General features: G+C 40.7%; 3 protein-coding genes across 4 annotated transcripts; all 3 read left to right on the forward strand.

Annotated features, from left to right (window-relative positions):
• Positions 1-682: 682 nt before the first annotated feature.
• On the forward strand, positions 683-11,724 carry stard3 (StAR-related lipid transfer (START) domain containing 3). Its single transcript, XM_038704813.1, has 15 exons — positions 683-817; positions 2,449-2,687; positions 2,798-2,875; positions 3,367-3,444; positions 3,557-3,610; positions 3,997-4,114; positions 4,201-4,302; positions 4,457-4,512; positions 4,605-4,697; positions 5,527-5,589; positions 7,224-7,319; positions 7,405-7,484; positions 7,639-7,743; positions 7,866-7,959; positions 9,746-11,724. Exons 2-15 carry the CDS (start codon positions 2,475-2,477, stop codon positions 9,863-9,865), a joined length of 1,350 nt encoding a protein of 449 aa, XP_038560741.1. The 5' UTR covers positions 683-817; positions 2,449-2,474; the 3' UTR covers positions 9,866-11,724.
• A 723-nt stretch (positions 11,725-12,447) lies between these two features.
• mreg (melanoregulin) lies at positions 12,448-15,253 on the forward strand. Of its 2 annotated transcripts, XM_038704814.1 has the most exons (6): positions 12,448-12,589; positions 12,705-13,032; positions 13,271-13,433; positions 13,822-13,912; positions 13,995-14,158; positions 14,286-15,253. In XM_038704814.1, exons 2-6 carry the CDS (start codon positions 12,938-12,940, stop codon positions 14,493-14,495), a joined length of 723 nt encoding a protein of 240 aa, XP_038560742.1. In that variant the 5' UTR covers positions 12,448-12,589; positions 12,705-12,937; the 3' UTR covers positions 14,496-15,253. The 2 variants fall into 2 exon arrangements, with proteins under 2 accessions (XP_038560742.1, XP_038560744.1); XM_038704816.1 differs by lacking the exon at positions 12,448-12,589 and having other exon boundaries at positions 12,623-13,032.
• A 2,383-nt stretch (positions 15,254-17,636) lies between these two features.
• LOC119892694 (titin-cap (telethonin)) lies at positions 17,637-19,181 on the forward strand. Its single transcript, XM_038704817.1, has 2 exons — positions 17,637-17,985; positions 18,244-19,181. Exons 1-2 carry the CDS (start codon positions 17,834-17,836, stop codon positions 18,632-18,634), a joined length of 543 nt encoding a protein of 180 aa, XP_038560745.1. The 5' UTR covers positions 17,637-17,833; the 3' UTR covers positions 18,635-19,181.
• Positions 19,182-20,485: the final 1,304 nt, after the last annotated feature.

The following is a 20,485-nucleotide window of genomic DNA, read 5'->3' on the forward strand; positions in this document are numbered from 1 at the left end:
AGAACATTTTACAAAGAATCAATCGGGAAATGGAGAAATCATCAGCGGAGGAATTCATAATGAAAATAGTCATTACTTCAAAATGAGCTCCTCCCCAACAACTAGGCTACAGCAGTAAATTAAAAATAACAATTTAATGATATAATAAATACTATAACACGGGAATCTTTTCTACACTAAGTACATTTTCCTGATTATACTTTTACTTAAGTAAACTAAGCAGTAATTTGTAACAGAGTATTTTTACAGTGTGGTATTTGTACTTTTACTTAAGTAAAGATCTAAATACTTCGTCCACCACTGGGTTCTTCTGGCAGCAGCACAGCGTCTCTCGTAGGTATGAGTGAGATGGTTGGCTATGGAGTGTCTCTGTTGCTCTTATTATTGTCCCCGCCAACCGTCACATGAGAAAGTCTGATACTTTCCTCCAAGTGTTTATAGACGTTTATTTCCGTCTTAGATTGTGTTCAACTTTATTTTGTTTCTTTCTTTCTTCCACCCAAAATACATTTAAAACAGGTAGAGGTGTAATGCGACCACTGGAGGACACTGACAACTAATAAATATTCACCCATGACAACTATCATCTGCACAAACATCAAGTCAGACACAAAATATACTAAGACATCCGGTAATACATCCAAAATAACATTTTCAAATCTATTATTCATGTGTAGATAAGCGTTGTGATGTGGTCACGTGATTTTCGGCGTGTTGGAGCCGAGGAGGTAGTGATTCATCTTGCCGCAATAGTCTTTGACGAATCAGCCCGGAAGACTTGGTTGGCGATGATGCTGCTGCTGCTGCGGTGAACCAAGTGAGTTTAATGCTTTAAAGTTATAGTTATTTTCTGCTTTCATAGCGTTACTTCCTGTAGCTGTCCACTTGAGACACAGTGTCTTTGTATCTGCGTGGTGTTAGCAAACGAGAGTAACTTGCTTACAAACGAAGGTAACAGTAAGTTAACGTTAGCTCACGCAAGCTAACCGGGGTAGCAAACATGCATCAATAGTTAGCCAGCTAACGTTAATCTACGTTTGATCAGTGTTTGTTGACAGTAGTGAACTACAAGCGTGTGCCATCGACCCTCTGTATGTCTTGTTTTTTTTTCACTGGTTGACAGGGGTAAAATACATTAGCTTGATAGCTTCCCTAGTGAAGTAACTTATCGCCACACTGTTGTTTGTTTTGAGGTGTGAGGTGAGGTGTCACGGGGTCTGAAATCACAAAAAATACATTTAATCAGATTATTTTAAGATTTAAGTATGTCCTAGGTAAACGCTGATGAATGTATAACGTTAACTTTAAAAATGTCTCATGATACTTTTTAACGTCCTTGTCTACGAATAACGTTTAACGTTTAGATCAAGACACAATCGAAAGTCACTCAGCACTGCAGCACTGGCTGATCGTGATTCACCGGGTGAACAATGGTCAGACTTGTTAGTCAAAAAAAATAAATCTAATTCTCTTCCAAGAAATGACTCTAAGAATAATTTGATGTGAAAGTGCAAGCAGCCTTCAATAAATGCTCCAGTGCAAAAATCTGAAAGAAATCTGAGCCTCCATTTCAGATTAATGGGCCATTCTTTAAACATATAGTAGCGCTAAACGTTTGTCTACACAGAGGATACATAATAATCTGTGTAGTCCAGATTGTAGTCTCACCATATTTAGTTGCATCTTCACTGGAGAAACATTAGCTTAAATGTAACATTGGTAGACGATTAGATGGTGATTCTTCATGTAGAGAGGTCATCATACTTTTTTTTTCTTTTTAAACATCTTGCTTTATAAGACATTTATCTTAACCTCATCTATTTAGATTATATAGCAACACACATCAAAACATAATAAATTGATTATTTGGTATTTTTTAAACCTGATGAAATGGCCTGTGGTGAGATGAGGAAAGTCATGAGACTGCCTGCAGAGTAGTGAGGGAAATGTATCCTCTGCTCTAATTTTGTTTATTCAACATTCGGCTCTCTCGTCTTCATTGGGATTTTGCCCTGATGAAGGCAAGAGAGCCGTAAACCTGTGTGCTGGAGAAGAGATGTTTTAATCAAGATTCACTGCTCTGTCTGACCCTCAGTGCCTTCTTATGTAATCTCTTAATGGGTTTCATTATCATAGATCTAATATATATGCTTTAAGGTTTTCAGTTAGCTCCATCCTTCCTGTTTTCAGTCTCTATGACTGTCACGCCTTAATCTTCAGAATATGAATTTATGGGCAGCCCTTAACAAAAACTGTGACACATGTTCTGTTGTTCAGGTTCTACTGTAGCAAACTACATTGTAAAGGAAACAGTGACCAAGTATGAGCTGCTTTTAAAGGGTTTTTACATCCATATTAAGTGAACAGCGTATGCCATTTTCTTGGCAGGACAGTAATAATAAAAACGACCAACTTAGACCCCCAACTTCATCTCCCTTGTTATTGCAGGGAGAGTTTCCTGTCTCACCGCAGGAATGCCAGGAGGAGTGTACGGGGAGCTCGAGGCCAGTCTTCCAGCGATTGCCTCCCTGAACGCTTCCTACTCCACGTCGCTGTCCCTCCCTTCTCCATACCTGTTTGTACCACCTGCACAGCGCAGGGCCATATCTGACGTCCGCCGCACCTTCTGTCTCTTCGTGACATTTGATCTGCTCTTCATCTCCCTGCTGTGGATTATTGAGCTGAACGTGGGTGTTAGAGTTGGGATCAACATGGTTTTTGTTATGTTCACTGTTTTGTGGTGCAGCAGTGATGGGTAAGGCTCACTCTGACTCTGTTCTGCTCTGCTCTCCTGCAGATCGCCAGCACAATCTGGAAGAGCTTAGAAAATGAGGTCATCCATTATAACTACAGGTCTTCCTTCTTTGACATCTTCGTAAGTGTGTCGACCCTTGTCTCCTGTACATTTCAGTTGGATTCAGTGTAGAATAATGTATTAGTGTGTAATTTACATTTATTCATTTAGCTGACGCTTTTATCCAAAGCGCACGCCTCTGGAGCAACTAGAAGGTTAAGTGTCTTGCTCAGGGACACAATGGTGGATGGGTCACAGTGGGGGATTGAACCCAGGTCTCTCACACCAAAAGCTTATCATGTTTGAAAGGCTTTGACCTCTTAATGGCCACTCATAAATGAGCAAATACTCATGTTAAGCCATCTTAGGTAATCCATGTCTAGTATTTCAAATAGACCAGGCTTATATTGTCACATAGCCTGATTTATAGTCTCTAAATGTGCTGTAAAAGTTGGTCACATGTCTGCATGCAAGAGGAGAAACTAGTAGCACAAGTCAACATGTCTGCAGCACATGATAACATTAAATAGCCGAGGTAATTTTTATTTTCTGGTCCTTCCTCCTTGTCACAGCTACTTGCCGTGTTTCGTTTCCTGTGTCTACAAGTGGGTTATGCAGCTTTTCGGTTAAGGCATTGGTGGGTTATTGCAGTAAGTGAGCTCTGTTGCTGTAAAACACACACTCATTAAATAATGTAACAACTCCTATTAGCAGAGTTGGACATGAATTATAACCCAAATCTAAATCCTGCTTCCTCTACAGGTTACCACTCTAGTGACCAGCGTCTTCCTTGTTGTTAAGGTCATCATATCTAATGTGAGTGCCCCTCTCCTGTCACCACTGCACTTTCACAGTTATGTGTATGTGGTCATGTGGTGCAAGCATATCAGCTGAGCCCACTGAAACCTCTTTACTTCTGTATTTATGCCAGTATTCAGCTGTCTGACCAGATTATTAGATGATTTTATTGTTCTATGCAGTGCAGTTGATCAAAGACATGTTCTCATCTGCGTTTTGACAGGTGTTTAGTATTATGTTCTTTATATCAGACCTTTTTACAGCTCTCTTCCCTTTTTATATTCACCAATAGGGAAGTAAACCAACGTGAAGTACAGCTGCTTCTTCTCTTATGGAAGTTGTAATATCGTATTACTTTTAATACCCTATAGCTTCGGGATGACATGGTTTCTGTCTCTATGCAGCTACTGTCCCAGAATGCCTTTGGCTATGTGTTACCTATCACTTCGTTTGTGGTGGCCTGGCTGGAGACCTGGTTCCTTGATTTCAAGGTGCTCACTCAGGAGGCCGATGACGAGAGAGGTGAGGGAAAGAGTCTTGACAAGTTTAAACACAATTTAACAAAACTTTTTCTGTCCTTTCTAACAGTTTTTCTCCTTCCCTTTCAGCCTACCTAGCAGCGGTGAACGCAGCCTGCGAACGAGCGCCCATGATCTACCCCCGTGCTGTTTCAGACGGACAGTTCTACTCTCCACCTGAATCAGTCGCAGGTGATGTCTGCTTGTCTCTATACGCCTGTTCTTGTTTAATTAGCCCCAAGTACAGCTTGTGTTTTTGTTTTTTAGTGGGTTAATTCTTTCCACACTTTTGTGTATTAACGATTTGAGCGACAAATTGAGTTTGGCTCTGAACATGTGTCTGCAGGCTCTGAAGAGGATCTGGACGAGGAGGGTCTTGGACGCAGAGCTGTCACTGCACAGGTACCTGCATCATTCTGAGGAGTCTTTATACTCAGCTCTCCTCGACTGATGATTTTCTGCTTTCTCTTTTTTTCCCCTCTCACTTGTTCCAGGAGAAGGAGTATGTCAGACAGGGTCGTGAAGCCATGTCTGTGGTAGAACAGATCCTAGCCCAGGAGGACAACTGGAAATTTGAAAAAAACAATGTGAGTGTATGATTTAGCTTCGATATATTAGATTTACCCAATAGAGAAGTGCCTCTTCTTTCCCTTTAAGTTGGGACACAGGGTTAAGGACACATGACATGACTAAAGACCACTTTCACTTCAGTTTCAATCTGCTGCCTCTTACAGGTTGTTTACACCTGACACACTTCACGTCGTTTTCAGTCTCACGCATGTCTGACTGAATAGATGATAGCTGTCTGCATAGTAACACGTAACAGCTCATGTTTCAGGAGCCGGTATTAAATTTGTGCATTAGGATGTGGCCGGTATATCAGCCAATGTTAAGAAGTTGCAGAATCTGTTGGAATCGGTGTATATATCACCTGAATAACTAAAAAAAATTGCCGTACAGAAATGCTAGGTTTGAGGTATTGTATGTATGTATCTTCACAATTCTTAAAAACAAAAAATCTAAGTGATCAAGATTGTTTGTTTAAGTTCTGTGTTTATGTTGTTGTGACTCCCAATATTGAAATCAGGATCTGCCTCCAAAATCAAATACTGGTCAGGATATACTGTGTAATGAAAATTAAACCCTTTTAGACAGTTGGGTAGCTAGTATAGGGAGATAAAAATAAAAGTCAAAGATGGACCCTAACAAAAGTACTAAAAGTAAAACTTACTGCCAGATACATCACATATTTGCTATGCGGTTAATTAAATGTTTTGTACACAGCAACAAGGAGAAAGAAGATTCCGTGAGCTATTTGTTGACTTAATAAAGTCAGATATTTTAGCAACATGACTAAGTGAATAGTCTGAAAAGAAAGCGAAAGCATCATGAGACTAACAGTTTGTGTCATATCAGGACATGGGAGACTCTGTCTACACTCTGGAGATTCCCTTCCATGGAAAAACCTTCATTCTCAAGGTACAACAGCCCTTTCTGTATTCATTGTGAATTCTTTTGTCACCCGCCAAAACAAGTGCAGTGATCCAGAAGAATCATATTTAGACCCATAATGCTGTATTTTGTCATCGTGTTTAGACACGTCATACAGTAATTGATGTTTGAACCATTTTATATGAATATTTATTTATTTGAAAACTATCTGAAAATGATCAACATGAACACAGATGTGAGTAGAGATTAGGCCTGGCTGTATGTCACTGCGGATTTTACAATACTTTTTAGCACTCTGCCGAAACTGAATTAAGTACACTTTGCAGTTGAGGGCACATTTGATTAGCTTCTAAAGGGCATAGTGATGAAATAATCAAGACTAATGGAGAATTAAAGTAGATATTATCAGATATTAAAGAAACTTCCTGGTGCTGTTACACTAGCTTCAGAGCAACTGGATTTTCAAGCACAACAACTTCTATGAGATTTATTTAGCCATTCAGTTAGCTTCACCTAGAGCAGAGTGTCTGCTGCAAATAAAAACTTACTAACCTCTATTTTATTTAGCTTAACAAGGCTTAATTACAAGCCAGTTACCTGCTAATTACCTTCACCAACTAACTAGAGAGGTAGGTTTGAGAACCTCTTTTATTAGCATCAAAGTTGTAACTACAGCAGCTAGCTAGTTAATTCAGAGGTACATCTGCAGCACGTTTATTCTAAAAATGTTCTTTGGAGAAAGAGAGACAACTCTGTGAAGAGCAAAACACTGTGTCTTTCTCTTTTGTAACTAGCTAGCTAGTTAGCTGGGAAAGGCTGAGGGCATGTGATTGCCTGGTACAATACAATAAAGAACTCCACTGAATATAACTTTATTACTATAAATAAAATGATTGAACAACATTTTATAAGAATGACTTGAGTTTTTATAATTTATTGATTTTATTTGGTTTCTATCTATTTATCTACCCAAACAGAACAGGGCACCTTTTAACTTGATAGTTTAAAAGAGCTAAGAATATAATTTAAACATCTTAAATGTTTTTGTTGGTGAATGTGGTTGAATACAGCTTTGCTCTGTTTATATATACATTTAGCGAACTTGACTAAAATATTTAGAGCTACAGTCATTAAAATTAGAGAAATGGACTGAAAATGTAAGTAAATCACAGTATTGCGCAAGTCAGGAATGTTGCTTGTAACCATTTGTTGTCCCAAGACCATCTGTACAAACGGCTGTCCAGTAGTCCAGAATGTCTTGGAACAGTAAACTCTTTGTTAAGATGCAGAGGAAAATACAACATGGGTGTTTCCAACAGAGTACTGATTGTAAACATGATAGCTGGTTTTGAAACGGCCATTACAGGTTAAAATTGGCACAAGATTGTGCCGGAAAGCCAACACATTTGGTTAAATTTATTTCAGTTCTTACAGAAATTGTAAAAATAGGCAGGTGGATTTGCAATCAAATCCTAGGGGTTATGTTTATATATCTTTTTGTTTTTTTTGTCAAATTTCCCATGTTTTTACCCACTGTTTTTTTTTGTGTGCATGCTGTATTGGATTTTACTGCCACTCTGAAATAATGCCATATTTCCTGTGGACTTGACACACAGCTGTAGACATACTTGTTTTTGATGTGTATTATTGCTTTTGGTCAGGCCTTTATGCAGTGCCCTGCTGAGCTTGTATATCAGGAGGTGATTCTGCAACCAGAGAAGATGGTCCAGTGGAACAGAACTATTTCTGCCTGCCAGGTGATGACTTTGACATTTATATATATATATTTTTATTGTTTAGTTGTGTTGTGCCGAACAACAGTGCTTTCTGCCTTCTCCACAGATCCTTCAGAGGGTTGATGACAACACTCTGGTGTCATATGATGTCTCCTCTGGAGCAGCAGGGGGCGTAGTTTCTGCAAGGTACATCAGCAGAGCGTACAGCAGGCTTCAATATATGGATTTTTCTTATCTGTCATATTTTCTTCTCATGTTCTGTCTTTTGATCTTACTCTCATGAGGACTGCAGCTCTGAAATAAAGTAAATTGATTGCCTGATTGATTTCTCTTCCTTTAGGGACTTTGTTAATGTTCGCCGGGTGGAACGCAAACGAGACTGCTACCTGTCTGCTGGCATGGCAACTGATCACGACGCCAAACCTCCAAGCGGGCGCTATGTCAGGTCAGGCCATGCCTCTAGTCGGTTTCCTTGTCACTGATCCTGTAAATTAGAAAATTGTATTGATTTGATAAAAGTGCAGTTGTGTTAGTTTAATTTCTTCTACTTTTCATTGCTGGCCTAAGGGGAGAGAACGGTCCGGGGGGATTTGTGGTACTCAAATCCAGCAGTAACCCTTCCGTCTGCACCTTTATCTGGGTCCTAAACACAGACTTGAAGGTGAGAAAATACACACTACAGTTCTACCATTTTCTGGTCTGTTCTGGCAAGATGCGATGGTCATTCCCTTTCTAATATTTGAATTGTCTGAATTTACAAAAGGGGTTGTTGCAGTAGCAAATGGTGACAGGTTGCAGAAAAATAGAATGCGAATAGAGCCAATGTTGGTTTTAAACATGACTCAATCTGTAATTGTACTAGAATAAACTCTGCATGCACAATTATTAGGCAAATTGTATGCGTCAGGATTAATTTTATTGTTGAACAAACACAATACTCTCAGTCAATCCAAAATATAATTGAACCCAAACCTGTTTAACTAAGAGTATTGTCTTGCTCAGGAGAATAAATAAATGTGCAGATTTATTAGGCAACAAAATTTCTACCAGATTACTTGTTTATTCCCTTTTTTTTTTAGAGGAAGTGTAACAACACAAAATGACAATTAAATAAAATTTTTTGCTTTTCAAAATGGCCTTCTTGAAAACTACTTCTTCTGACACCATTGCTTGAAGAAAGTATCTTAAAGAAACTGGCGGTAAGTTTGGGAGTTGAGTTTTAGTCCATCTTCAGCCCAAAAAGCTATCTCATCTTTAATGAAAGCTGCCCATAACAGTACCTTCCTCCACCTTGCTGGTTCCTGAGGCAAAGTGATGCCCTGTGTCCATCAGTGATCCCGCCACGGGTCCATCCATCTGATCCATCAAGAGTCACTCTCACTTCATCTGTCCATAAAACCTTTGAAAAATGTGTCTTCAGGTATTTCTTTGCCCAATCTTGACGCTTCAACTTGTGAATCTTATTCAGTGGTGGTTGTGTTTCAGCCTTTCTGACCTTGGCCATGTCTCTGAGTACTTGCGTACTGAGCACCTTGTACTTCTGGACACTCCAGGTAGTTTGCAGTTCTGGAAAATGGTGGCATTGGAGAACAATAGGTTCCTGGTAGCTTCACATTTAATTCTACTCAAGTCTTTTGCAGTTAATTTGTGTCTTTTCTTCTCTATGTGCTTTTTGCACCCCAGTTGACTATTCATTTGATTGTCCAGTAGTCACACCTCAAAAGTTTAGCTACTTCAAGAATTTTGCATCCGTCTTTTCATTGTCAGTTAAATCTCTTTTTTTGGCCCATTTTACCTTAAGTAACACCTAATAATCATGTACACCATGATGAAGGTGTGATCCACTTTCGCCACACCCTCACTCATTACACAAATACCTGTCGCCTGAAAATGATTAACTCCAGTGAGCGTTCAAGTTTATATGGTTTTGAAGTTGAAAAAATCTTCATAAAAATAATTATAAATGTTTTATATATATACTGAATAAAATTATAAACGCAACACTTTTGTATTTGCCCCCATTCATCATTAGCTGAACTCAAAGATGTAAGACTTTCTCTATGTACACAAAAGGCCTATTTCTCTCATATTATTTTATATATTGTTCACAAATCTGTGTTAGTGAGCACTTCTCCTTTGCCGAGATAATCCATCCACCTCAAAGGTGTGGTTTACCAAGATGCTTAGATAGCATGGATAGTGTGTGTGTGTGTGTGCGCGCGTGTGCGTGCACGCACTTGGGCACCGCAGTGCTGTGAGCAAAATGTTAACGTCAGAAACGATGAATATCTGTAAATAATGTCATCAGTGTAGATGTTAAAATATTCTGGATCAGTGTGGTGGAATCACAGAATGAGACTGCTGTCAATACAGCCATGATGAGAGCCAGAAAAACACATGCATAAATGGAAGCACACAATTAACACTCCCTTTTTGTGTCTCGTCAGGGCCGACTGCCTCGCTACCTCATCCACCAGAGTCTGGCGGCCACCATGTTTGAATTCATGACCCATTTACGTCAACGAATCACTGAACTGCCTTCTCACCGTTCCCACCACCACACCTAAAACAGGAGAGAAGTCTACAGCCGTTCTCCACTTTTGTAGCAGTGTGCTACTGTAAGACTGCCCTTCTAAGCATAGGAGATGTGAGACGTGTGACCATACATTCGCCACATTTTAGTCACAGGAGAACTGGAGTAATTCGGTTATCAAAGACAATGTCCCTCCTCATCTATAAACTTCAACATGTTTTTTAAGAGTGATCACATACATATTTTCATGTGGACCTGTAAGTGTTTTGCTGCTTCTCTCACTGTGCAATGAGATCTGTGTTTCCTGAACTTGCCAAGTCATCTTGTGGCAGGGGGACATTACTACAAGAAAGCCTGGATGAGGGTGTACATGATTCTCTGTGTGGGCACTTGTCTTGCTTGTTACAAAAGAACTGGTGCGATGCCATGAAGCAGCTGTCTCTCTGAGCCTTATCTGACTGCACACATTGTTAGCCTTTGACTTGCTGCTTTTGTGTGTATGTTTTCACTGCATCTTAAATATTCTTCTCTGGTGCACCCTCCCTAAAAAAAAATAAAAAATAAAAAATACACACTTCACAGCCATATTTTAAACAAACACTTAATTTGAATGGGTAAAAGCTGTTTTATTGTCTTTTACTTACACTGTGTTAGATGGAGAAAGACGTCACATGTAGTCTAACCACCACTAGAGGGAGATACCACTGATCCACACACACAAATCCTCTTGGTTTGATATTGCCCCCTATCCCAAGGTGCAAAAATCTATCAGCAAACATTTATTCAACATTTGCTGAAGGTTTTTAATACTGCTGTAGTGTTGTACTTTGGGATCGGCCTGGACTTCATCATCTGTGTAGCAAATGCATTATCAAAGTCATGGAGATAATGTTCATAATTTAGGTTGCAGTATCCTTACTAAAGCTATCTTTTGTGCCAATAACCTGAAGTGGCCTTGTGGTAGAATAGCTGAATTCATTATTTGTCATCAAACGTTATTACTGTACTCATGAGTTCCATTGTCTTTAGTGCTGGCCTCCCTTCAGGTCCTGAGATATGGCACTGAGTGAGGTTTTCCTATGTTTTCTTACATCATGCATTATGTTGTTTTTGATGATTTAGAAATATTGCTTCCAGCTTGTCAAGTTAGTCTTTCAAAATCTGCACTTCAGTGTTATGATGTACCTCAGAAAATCACAATTTGTCATTGTAATGGTAACAGGCAAAAGGCTGAGGTCTGGCTATTGGTGCAAATGGCTGCAGAGTTGAACCAAAGAGAGTCATCTGTTCCGTGTGTTTTTCACGAGATATTAGGCGCGAAACAACTTTGCTGAATTGTTCACACATTGAAGGAGCACGTTTATGGGCGTAACTGTGATGATGTGACTGTGGTAATTTACCGCATCACACTCACAACATGGTCACACGGCCTTGAGGCATTTTCCTTTGTAAGCCCAGGTATTGGTGGATGATGCAATCACAGTCTGAAATTATTCCTTCTTCTGACATCAAAAACAATTGGTTATTGAGATTTAACTGAATCATTTGTCAGGACTGATTTTAGCTACATACTGTACAGAGGGGATGTCATGAAAGTAATTGGTGAGATCAGTAATTTGGTGCCTTTTATCACAGTAACATTACATGTCAGCCTTTTCTTTGCATTTATTTAATGCCGGTAAATCAATGTTTAATACCTTCAGCAAAAGTATTCTGAATGCAAATGAAGCCTGCTAAGAGTACTTCAGTTTCTGTTTTCTTTAATAATAGTTTTTGATATTTTTCAATAGATCATTCATCAAACATGTTAATTTAAAGCCATTACAGGAATACTGACCAACAGTTTTTGAGTCTTAACCAGTGTCTTATATCTAATAAAATATATGAACTCATGACCATGGTTCAGTCATTCAATGACTTATCTAATCTACATAATGATACACATTGTTTTTACCCCTCACCCCCCACTGTGAATGCATTTCAGCAGGTGATGGTGACTGATTCATACTGATCACCGCTTATTTTCAAGCATTGGATCCTGGGGCTGGCGACCCTGTACGCAGGATAAGCGGTTGACGATGGATGGATGGATGGGTCCGGGGGATGTTTATGTCATGAACAATAATACCCTGTGACTTGAGCCTATTTCACATGCGTGATAGCCTCGATCTTAAACTCTCCAGAATTACTGGCTTGTGGACTTTTTACATTATTATCCAATAGCATTACAGTGTTCACAATGCTCTTCCAGAGTTCTGCTTTTTCTCTACAGACTTTTAAACAGAATCCATGGATATGAAGCCATGTTTTTTGTTTGTTTGTTTGTTTTTTTCAGAAATTCAAAGCAGTCCATTCAAAGATTCTTATTTAACCACATTCACACAGATTCATGGTAAGTAATCTCAGTAACTATACACTTTGAAATTAAATAATCCTTAAACTGGTAGGTTGGATACAGAGTGTGTAATAAGACCTGCTGTTGAAGAGCTGTGTTGTCCTTGGGGCAAAACACAATGCTCACATGATTATGCTGTGACTTATCTTCTGAGGCTGTGGATGTGTTACTGTGTTTTTTGAATCGATGAGAGAGCGAGCATCTCACTGCTCTCATTGTGTTTCATGTAAGGCTGATGAGAAGAACCAGTCCTTGGGCTGCCATCTGCCTGAGCTTCTGCACCCGGACAGGCCCTGGCTAATGATCTGCAGAACAAACCTCTACTAGATGTGGAGTCGTGAAAAATGGGAAGCTGCAAATTAGGTAGAGTTTGGGGATCATTGAACTTTGTTTTATTACTTTTAACTGTTGTTCACATAAATGTTGTGACAGCTGCCTTTTCTTACTTTGCCATATCTTTTTTGTTTTTTAAATATAGGCTGTGAATAAAGTCAATTTTCTAAGGAATCTCTTCAGAGCATCTACAAGGGGGACAGTGGCATTTTGGAGTAAAGCAAACTAGCTCATACATATCAGACCAGCGTCACTACCACTTGACATTTGCTTCAAGAACCAAGGAAGTTGTTCTGCCATTTGAACTGAAACACAGCTTCCACCTGGATTACCTGCCACTGTGGACTCCTACTACCCAATTGACTCTGTTCTTAATAGATGGGTTCAGCCTTTAAGAGGTTCTGCATGCAGTTCTGCTGCTGCTGCTGTGCTACTGCCGACGACGATGAAGATGAAAAGCAGCCTTTAGTACCGTAAGAAGACATTAGACAGGCCAGAGACAGAAAAATACTTCACAGCGTACTGCTTTAATTAGTATTGCTGTTGTTATCATCCACAGTTCAACTTGTCACCTAGAGAATTATATAATCCACTGAATATGTATTTTATAGAGTTAGTAAGTTATTATTACATCTGATATATTATGTATCACTATATGAATGTGTAATAATTGTGCTTCTGGGTGCTTGTATGTGTTGGCCGACCACACAGTCAGGATCCGTTGGAGTATTTTAATCGTGAAGTCCAGAAGCGTCGAGATGAGGAGACCAACCTTTGGAGTGAGCCCGGAGACCCAAGCCACTCAGAGAGAGATGACGACCGGGTCCTTTACAGCCTGCTGCAGGCCAGGAACAAGACCCGCATGGGATCCTCGGTATGTGAGGGAGGATTTTCTAGACCGTTCACAGAATAGAGTCGTGAGGCTTCATTCAGTCCCGATAATCTGAGGTTGAAAAAAGAAACCAATTGCATCTTGCACAGTAGTGTAAAATAACCCAAAATCATGCTAACTGGTGCAAAAAAAGATGAAATGTATTTACACAAGGTGCAAACATGTCAAATAAGTGCAAAAGACGAAACCATTAATCATAATTTATCTGGAGCCTTATAAAATCATTATGATCACTTATTTAAACCATAAGTCAGCAGGACAATGATGAAATTGTCCAGTTACACAAGAGTAGACCAGAGCAGCCCCTCCTATTAGAGAAAGTAGCCTAGGCTGAAAGAAAATAGTTTTTTGAAAGCATTTTCTTGTTTAGGGCTACCGCCGTCTGAGTGTTGACATAGAGGCCATGAGAGACACCCGTCGTGAAGTCCGAGACAAATGGCAGACAATCCTGGAGAACTTAGGTAACGCTTGACAGATGAAATTTAAGAAAGATTGTCACTTCTACATACAGGATAACCAGAAACGGTTTGCCTTCCTCTCTAGGTTTCATGGCGGAGGCAGAATCTTTGCTGACAGTGTCTGCTGGAACCTCACAGGACCGCATGCGTAACGCCCCAGCAGCACGTGACCTGCTTCATACTCTCCACTCTGAGACTTCCATCTTTAACTCCAGAGAACCACCACCAGAAAGATATCTATTCATCCTGGTGAGAGCAGGGGTTTGTCAGGGGGAATCACAGTGATAATTAACTTTGAACTCACACTAATCTCTAAAGCTTCACCCACTGCGTCGGTTGCTTCACCCACTTCTTCTCCTTCTTTGCCTCTTCATAGGATCGTCTCCTGTACCTTGACATAGCTGAAGATTTTTTGGCAAAGGCAAGACGTTTCTATCCTCCGAAGGATGATTCTGATGAGGAGACCCCGGGCCTTGCCATAAACCTGCCGCTGTTGCTGGCCAGGGTAGAGGCCATGAATGGACAAGCCAATGATGAAGAAGAAGACAGTGGAAGAGAAGATGGAAACTTGAGTGACAGATCCTAAGATCTCCTGGCTGCAGTAATAATAGAAGCAAGGCAGGGGGCAGTAGTCATCAACCCTGGAGACCTGTATGATGGAATTGCATAGCTCTTGCCTTTAAGTGTCTGTTGCCTCATACAGTGTTGCTGTCTTATTGGAAGTTTTAGGCTAAACAATATCTTTTTTTTCTCCCCCATCTGCACACCTTGAATCTTATTCTGTTTTCTCTTGTCAAAATCTAAAAGGGTTTAGCAGATTTTCAGGTAAATGTTAGAGGCGTTAACTGTCTGACTCTTTTTTTTTTTTTGTCTACCAAAGAGTTTTATGAAGTTCTGACCCTGTTCATTGTTTAGCTGTTGTGAACCTTCAGGGTAGCGATGTTCTTTTGAGCAGAGCCTCTTTATATTTTGTCCTATGATTATCAGCACTTGTTTCCTTCAATCACATGATTGGTAACCACACTGAATAAATAGCCCAGTAATCTGATGTCAGATTTTTCTTAAAAGTTTCACAAGTATGTGTGTTTGTATGCTCGATACTTTGTGACTCATTAACGTCTGTATTTGGCTTTAAACATTTTGGAAATACAATGTGGTTGGTGTATGTTGAACTTTCAAAGTGGTTGTGTATGTGACCGAGGTGACTTTTAGGTGGTGCATGAGGGTGTTTTTTTCCCTCCAGCAGTTTACTGAAAATGTGAAAGATTTCCAAACTCGCGTGGCAGTTTGTGTATGTGTTCTGGTGTCCAGTTCATGATGAAATAAAGCTCCATCCTAAAGATTGTTATGAGTACAGTTTCACACAATGGTATGAAAACTTCCCAGAGCTGCCTCAAATGATGTAATAGAATAAAATAATTTGTATGACTGTTTCAAACTGAAACTTAAATAGAATTTGCTGCGATAAAGTCAAGTGAGTATTGAGCAGTGAATCCACAGAAACTGTGACACGAGAGCAACATTCCTTTGAAGTTGAGTACAAGAGTCTTCTTCATCCTGTTCATATGCCCACATGTGGCCTGTGTGTACCGATGGCTGGCTTACACTGTGATCTCCAGACATACCGCGAATCCTGGACTGGTGGTTTGGCGTCTGAGAATCCCACTGGTACCAGACTGGGTTGCAAGATGGATGGTGATGATGGTGTTTTGGTGGTCAGCTGCTGCTTGTTGTTGTCGTTATGTAATAGAGACACTGCTAAGGGCACATGTTTGAACACGGCACCAGCCTGCTGGCAAACACACACACACAAATAGATGGTACACTTGACTCTTTGGTGCTGGTATGAAGCACTAGAGTTGAGTTGCAGATTGTGTGCAGGAATCAATAGAAAGTTTACTTTGCCTAAGATTCCTCTTACTGCAAAGCAAGCACTTTGTGTCAGGATGACTGGTGTAGGAGGCTCCTTTCTGTCCTCTCAAATTCATTCTTCTGTCACAAATAAAAATCCAACTTACTCAAACGTCACAACATTTTGCCTTATTTACCATCTCCAGGCAGCCCAGACTTTATCCTGCAATTGCCCTTCTCCTCCCTCCCATTCCCCATCTCTTTCTCAGTGACAGCTCATTTAAATGTCACTTCTCAGCAGCTGCGGCAGTATTGTTATGCAACAACAAAGTTGTTCCTGGCCGGGGCGTGGCCTGGTGCGGGTAGAGGGAGAAGGACGAAGGGGGGGGATCACTGTGACAGGCCTCACCTCATCACTGTTCACCTTTACAGAGCCCCTGGCTTCATTAGCATAGCATGACTCACCCATAAACAGCAAATAAGTGAAAGTCATCTGATGTCTCCTTGCATTTTTAGCAGGTGAATACCCAAATTACAACAGCTTCATTCAGTAAACTATCTATTTTAGTTGGATTGCTCAGGATTAATTTGATTCTAAAAAGATATGATCTCAGCACTGAAAGACCCGAGGACACTAAGTGACTTACTAGGTTTCTGAAATGGCATTTCACGGTTGTCATGGTGTCATAACATGACTGAACGCATGACCCCAGGGACGCCTACGGTGCTCTTCCTCTCTTGTCGCTCTCTCTGATACTGAGCAATAATTTAGAAATGCAATATCACCCTGCTGAAAAGTTACAGAAAGGAAATTGAAAAATTGCTGTACTTGACAGGCAGACTTTTACATTAGATATACAGGGCATGAATAGTCAGTGGAAAGGGCAGTCATTTAGACTTAAACGTGAATGTATGCAGTGAAACAGCTACAGATTTAATGTCATAATTTGACAGAAATTGGGCAGTGTGCTTGGTCAAGCTTTTTGTCATTAGAGTAATTATGCTCCATGTGATATGTGATATTTGTTATCTGATGATATGACTTCCTGATGTGGATGAATGAGTCAGAGACAGAGACTGGTAGTAACACCACACCAGCAGACAACTGTCAAGAGTGAGTGTTTGTATGCATGTGTATGTGTGTGTTTCACAGTCTGTAACCTGAGTTGATTTTAGCTTGCGTGGTGCTCTGTCACCGAGGTAATGAATCACTGAGGATGGAGCTCTCACTGCTACTGTGAGGCAGCGCACTGTAAAGGCATCCATTAAGGGGGGTTGATGTTATCAAAAGGCACAGTTATAAACTCCTTCTGAACTGTATTATGATTTAAAAGTCAGCAGGGTACTCCATAAAGTTCTCTAGAGTTTCACCTTTTATCTCAAAGTGACTGATGTGTTATTTCTGAACCATACATATTTAACCTACATGCCTGAAATATCCTTTGTGTATGAAAAACAGCTGCATCATTGTTATCTTTCCACATTAGCACGGTGTCTCTTGCTGTCTCATGTACATCAAGACCAAAACCTTATTAAGATTCCTCTCAGTAGACTAAACCTGTTGTGTGTGTCTGTCTACATGTTTATATAATCTCAGGACAGATTGTCTCCGTGATACTCTCCCCTCTAAGACACTGTGATCCCAGCTGAAGTGGAAAGTGTTGGGCTGAGTGATTGCAGAGGTGACTTGGCATACAATTTGAGAATCAGGGGATTTTTAGCCCAATTACGCTTAACCCCTTCTCAGAGTGGCTTCCAGCTCTTGGGAAATGAGACACGGAGCACTTGGTGTTGCATGTCAGAGCACACTGATTGTAGAGTGACAACATGGATCAGAAATAGAAACAGGATGTCTATAAAAGTCGTGGATGGACCCGAGCCTTGACATAAACAACACAAAGAGACAGAGAGAGACAGACAGACAGGCGGTGGAAGCCAGGTGAAAAAGCTAGCTGAAGCATCACCGTTTACTCGAACAAACAGTCTCATCACAGGCGCATCACCAGACCTTTAGAGTGATCCACAAGAACCATTGGAGGTGATAAATCTGAGACAGCTCTTCACACAGCAGCGATGATGCCAGTCTGTACCGTTCTGGAGAAGCATAACGGCATGGTGGTGGGAGCTGAGCTGACCTGCAGCGTGCGGGAGGACAACAGGGCTCAGAGGGAGAGCTACTGTGCTGACTGGCATAGCCTCAGTCTCAAGACTCAACCTCAGGACAGGTGAGAACTCACAGGCCAACAAGAAAACATTCTGCCAGTCCACTTTATGTGGTATTTGTCACCGGTGAATGAGAAGAAACAGGTTTCTACTAATAACATTGTGGCAGTGAATTAAATTCTTCCTTACAGTCATCAGACTAATTTATTGGGCACTTCATGTTAGAACTGTTCTCGTATTGGAAGCAGTCTAATCAAGTAGGTAAATCACAGTGCATGCTCCTACAGTTTCTAACTTCACCTTTTTTCTGATGCCTGCAGGCAGACAATGAACATGAATGACAACTCTCGAAGGGAGACTCTGTCCCGGCAGTGGCAGGCCCGTTCGCTGATGCAGACCTGCCCCTCTGGGGTCTTCAGAGTGGGCACTGTGGAAAGAGGTGTGAGGGAGCACCAGCTGCTGCCAAAAAGAAAAACGCTCCCCTTGCCCATCTTTACCCCTGCAGAGCTGGGTGTCAGGCTTGGACGTGGAGCCCCACACACAGAGGAAGACTTGCAGCCCTTCCCCACCCCAGACGGAGTCTGTCCCAGCAAGAGGACCGTGGACGAAATCACAAGAGACCTCCCCCCAGTCAAGCCAACCCTCATGGAGTTCGCCAAAGATCCCAAAGCCCTGGGTCGCTCCATGTCCCAAGAAGCCCAGAGAGGGTAGAAAACAAAAAGAGAAAGAGGAGATATTAGGGAGAGGCGAGAAGGGTGACAGCTGGGAAAGGATAGTCATTGAGCAGAGTGATTCAGGAAAGAGCATGACAAGGTGTTTATAGATTTATCTCTAGTGACATTCATCAAAAATCCTAAATACTGTAGATCTTTAGCTCTATCTGTGTTTCTTGGCAAACACAGCACCAGGTAAATGTCACGCTTTGTCATTGTTGGCATTTGGTTGTGAGTGGTATTAGAAATGGTTATGTGAAAGCCTTCGCATTGTGATGGAGAGGCACTGTGTGTGTTCTCAGCTGTGCCACAGGCTGATCTCTGTCTGTGCTGGCCAGCTGCCCTCACCATATCTGCTGATCTCTCTGTGGAATTACTGCCACACAACAATTGCATGCACTGGTGCACATTAACCACACTGCAGGCAATTTCTTTTGCCTTTTTTTGTATTGAGAAGTACAAATATTCTTGTAAGGTAAATGTAAGTGTTATGAGGTTTGTCAGATTCATGGATTATATTTGTATTTGGTGGTAAAGGCTTGCAATGAAGCAGAACTTGACAGATGGAAAATAATGTCCAAAAGGAAGAGACACGTTTTGAACTGTAAGGAAAGAAAGAGGGTGAGTCAGAAGGGAAGGGGAGGGGTGACGGGTCGGGGAACATGCCTTGGAGTTGGTCAACTTCCAGGCCTCTGGAAGCCCTTGACACTCTCTGATCTCCGTGAAGAGTACAGAATGCTCTGGCCTGATCACACACTGCAGTTGCACATATGTGTGTGTCCCTTTGGGTGTGTGTGTATGCCGGCTGACACTTTTAATTAAGGGGATTTAGAAAAACGAATAACCTGTTCTTTACTGTGTATTAACTGAATTAACTGATCTGCCTTGTTGGTTGAGTATATATATATATATATATATATATGATAGAGGAACAAATACTGTATTAGCTGAGAATACATTGTGGTGTAAATGAATATGAAATGTGTGCAATGATGTTAAAATATTTTTTCTAGATATTTCCTAGATATTTATTATTTTTATTAATAAAAGCGCAGCTGCTTTTCACTCCTATGCCACTGTGTTCTCTTTCGGATGCAACATGAACATGTTCTGATAAAATACAAACCTGAGTGATTGGTCAAAGCTCAATGCAACATGGTTACAAGGATTCTGACCAGGCAGTAACAGCTGAGCTAAGCAGCAAAGGCATTGTTATAAGCCTAATAACACCATCTTGCAGCTTTAGGCAGGTTCATCACTGTACAACACTGTGTAACAGAGTGCTTTAGACTGTATTGATCCCTGAGGATATTGTGGACAGAAGAAAATTGGATATGACAAAGAGAAAATGGGATGAATATCACCACAGCAAAAATGAGTTGAGCCTAAACAATGATATGATAAAAAATATAAATAAAAAGAGAATACGTGAATAACAGCAGCCGTAAACCATACGGAGGATGAAAAAACAATCAAAACAAAGGAACTGATTAATATGGAAAATAATACATTTTGGGAGGCACCATGATAAAGATAAAGCTGCCAGACAGGCTGCAATAAATAACTGGGTATCTGTATTTCCATAATTTGGATACATACATACTGTGACAGTGCCCCCCACCCTGTGAACAATCCCCACGTCACCATTTTACATCCCTCATTTATCTTTCATGTTCCACCTCCTGTGTTTGTCCTCAACACTGTTCCCTTGTTACTGTGCAGTGCTTTAATGGATGCAATGCATCGCCTCCTCTCTAAATCTACAACTTACTCAATCTAATTGATCAATTATTTGTTCTGCCATTAGCTGCCCTTCTCAAATCTCATTCCTTCTGAATGTATTTGCCTC

Source organism: Micropterus salmoides, unplaced genomic scaffold (assembly GCF_014851395.1).
Source record: "Micropterus salmoides isolate LMB-PRFRI ecotype aquatic unplaced genomic scaffold, ASM1485139v1 Ms_hic_scaffold_10, whole genome shotgun sequence".
In the NCBI taxonomy this organism is placed as follows: Eukaryota; Metazoa; Chordata; class Actinopteri; order Centrarchiformes; family Centrarchidae; genus Micropterus; species Micropterus salmoides.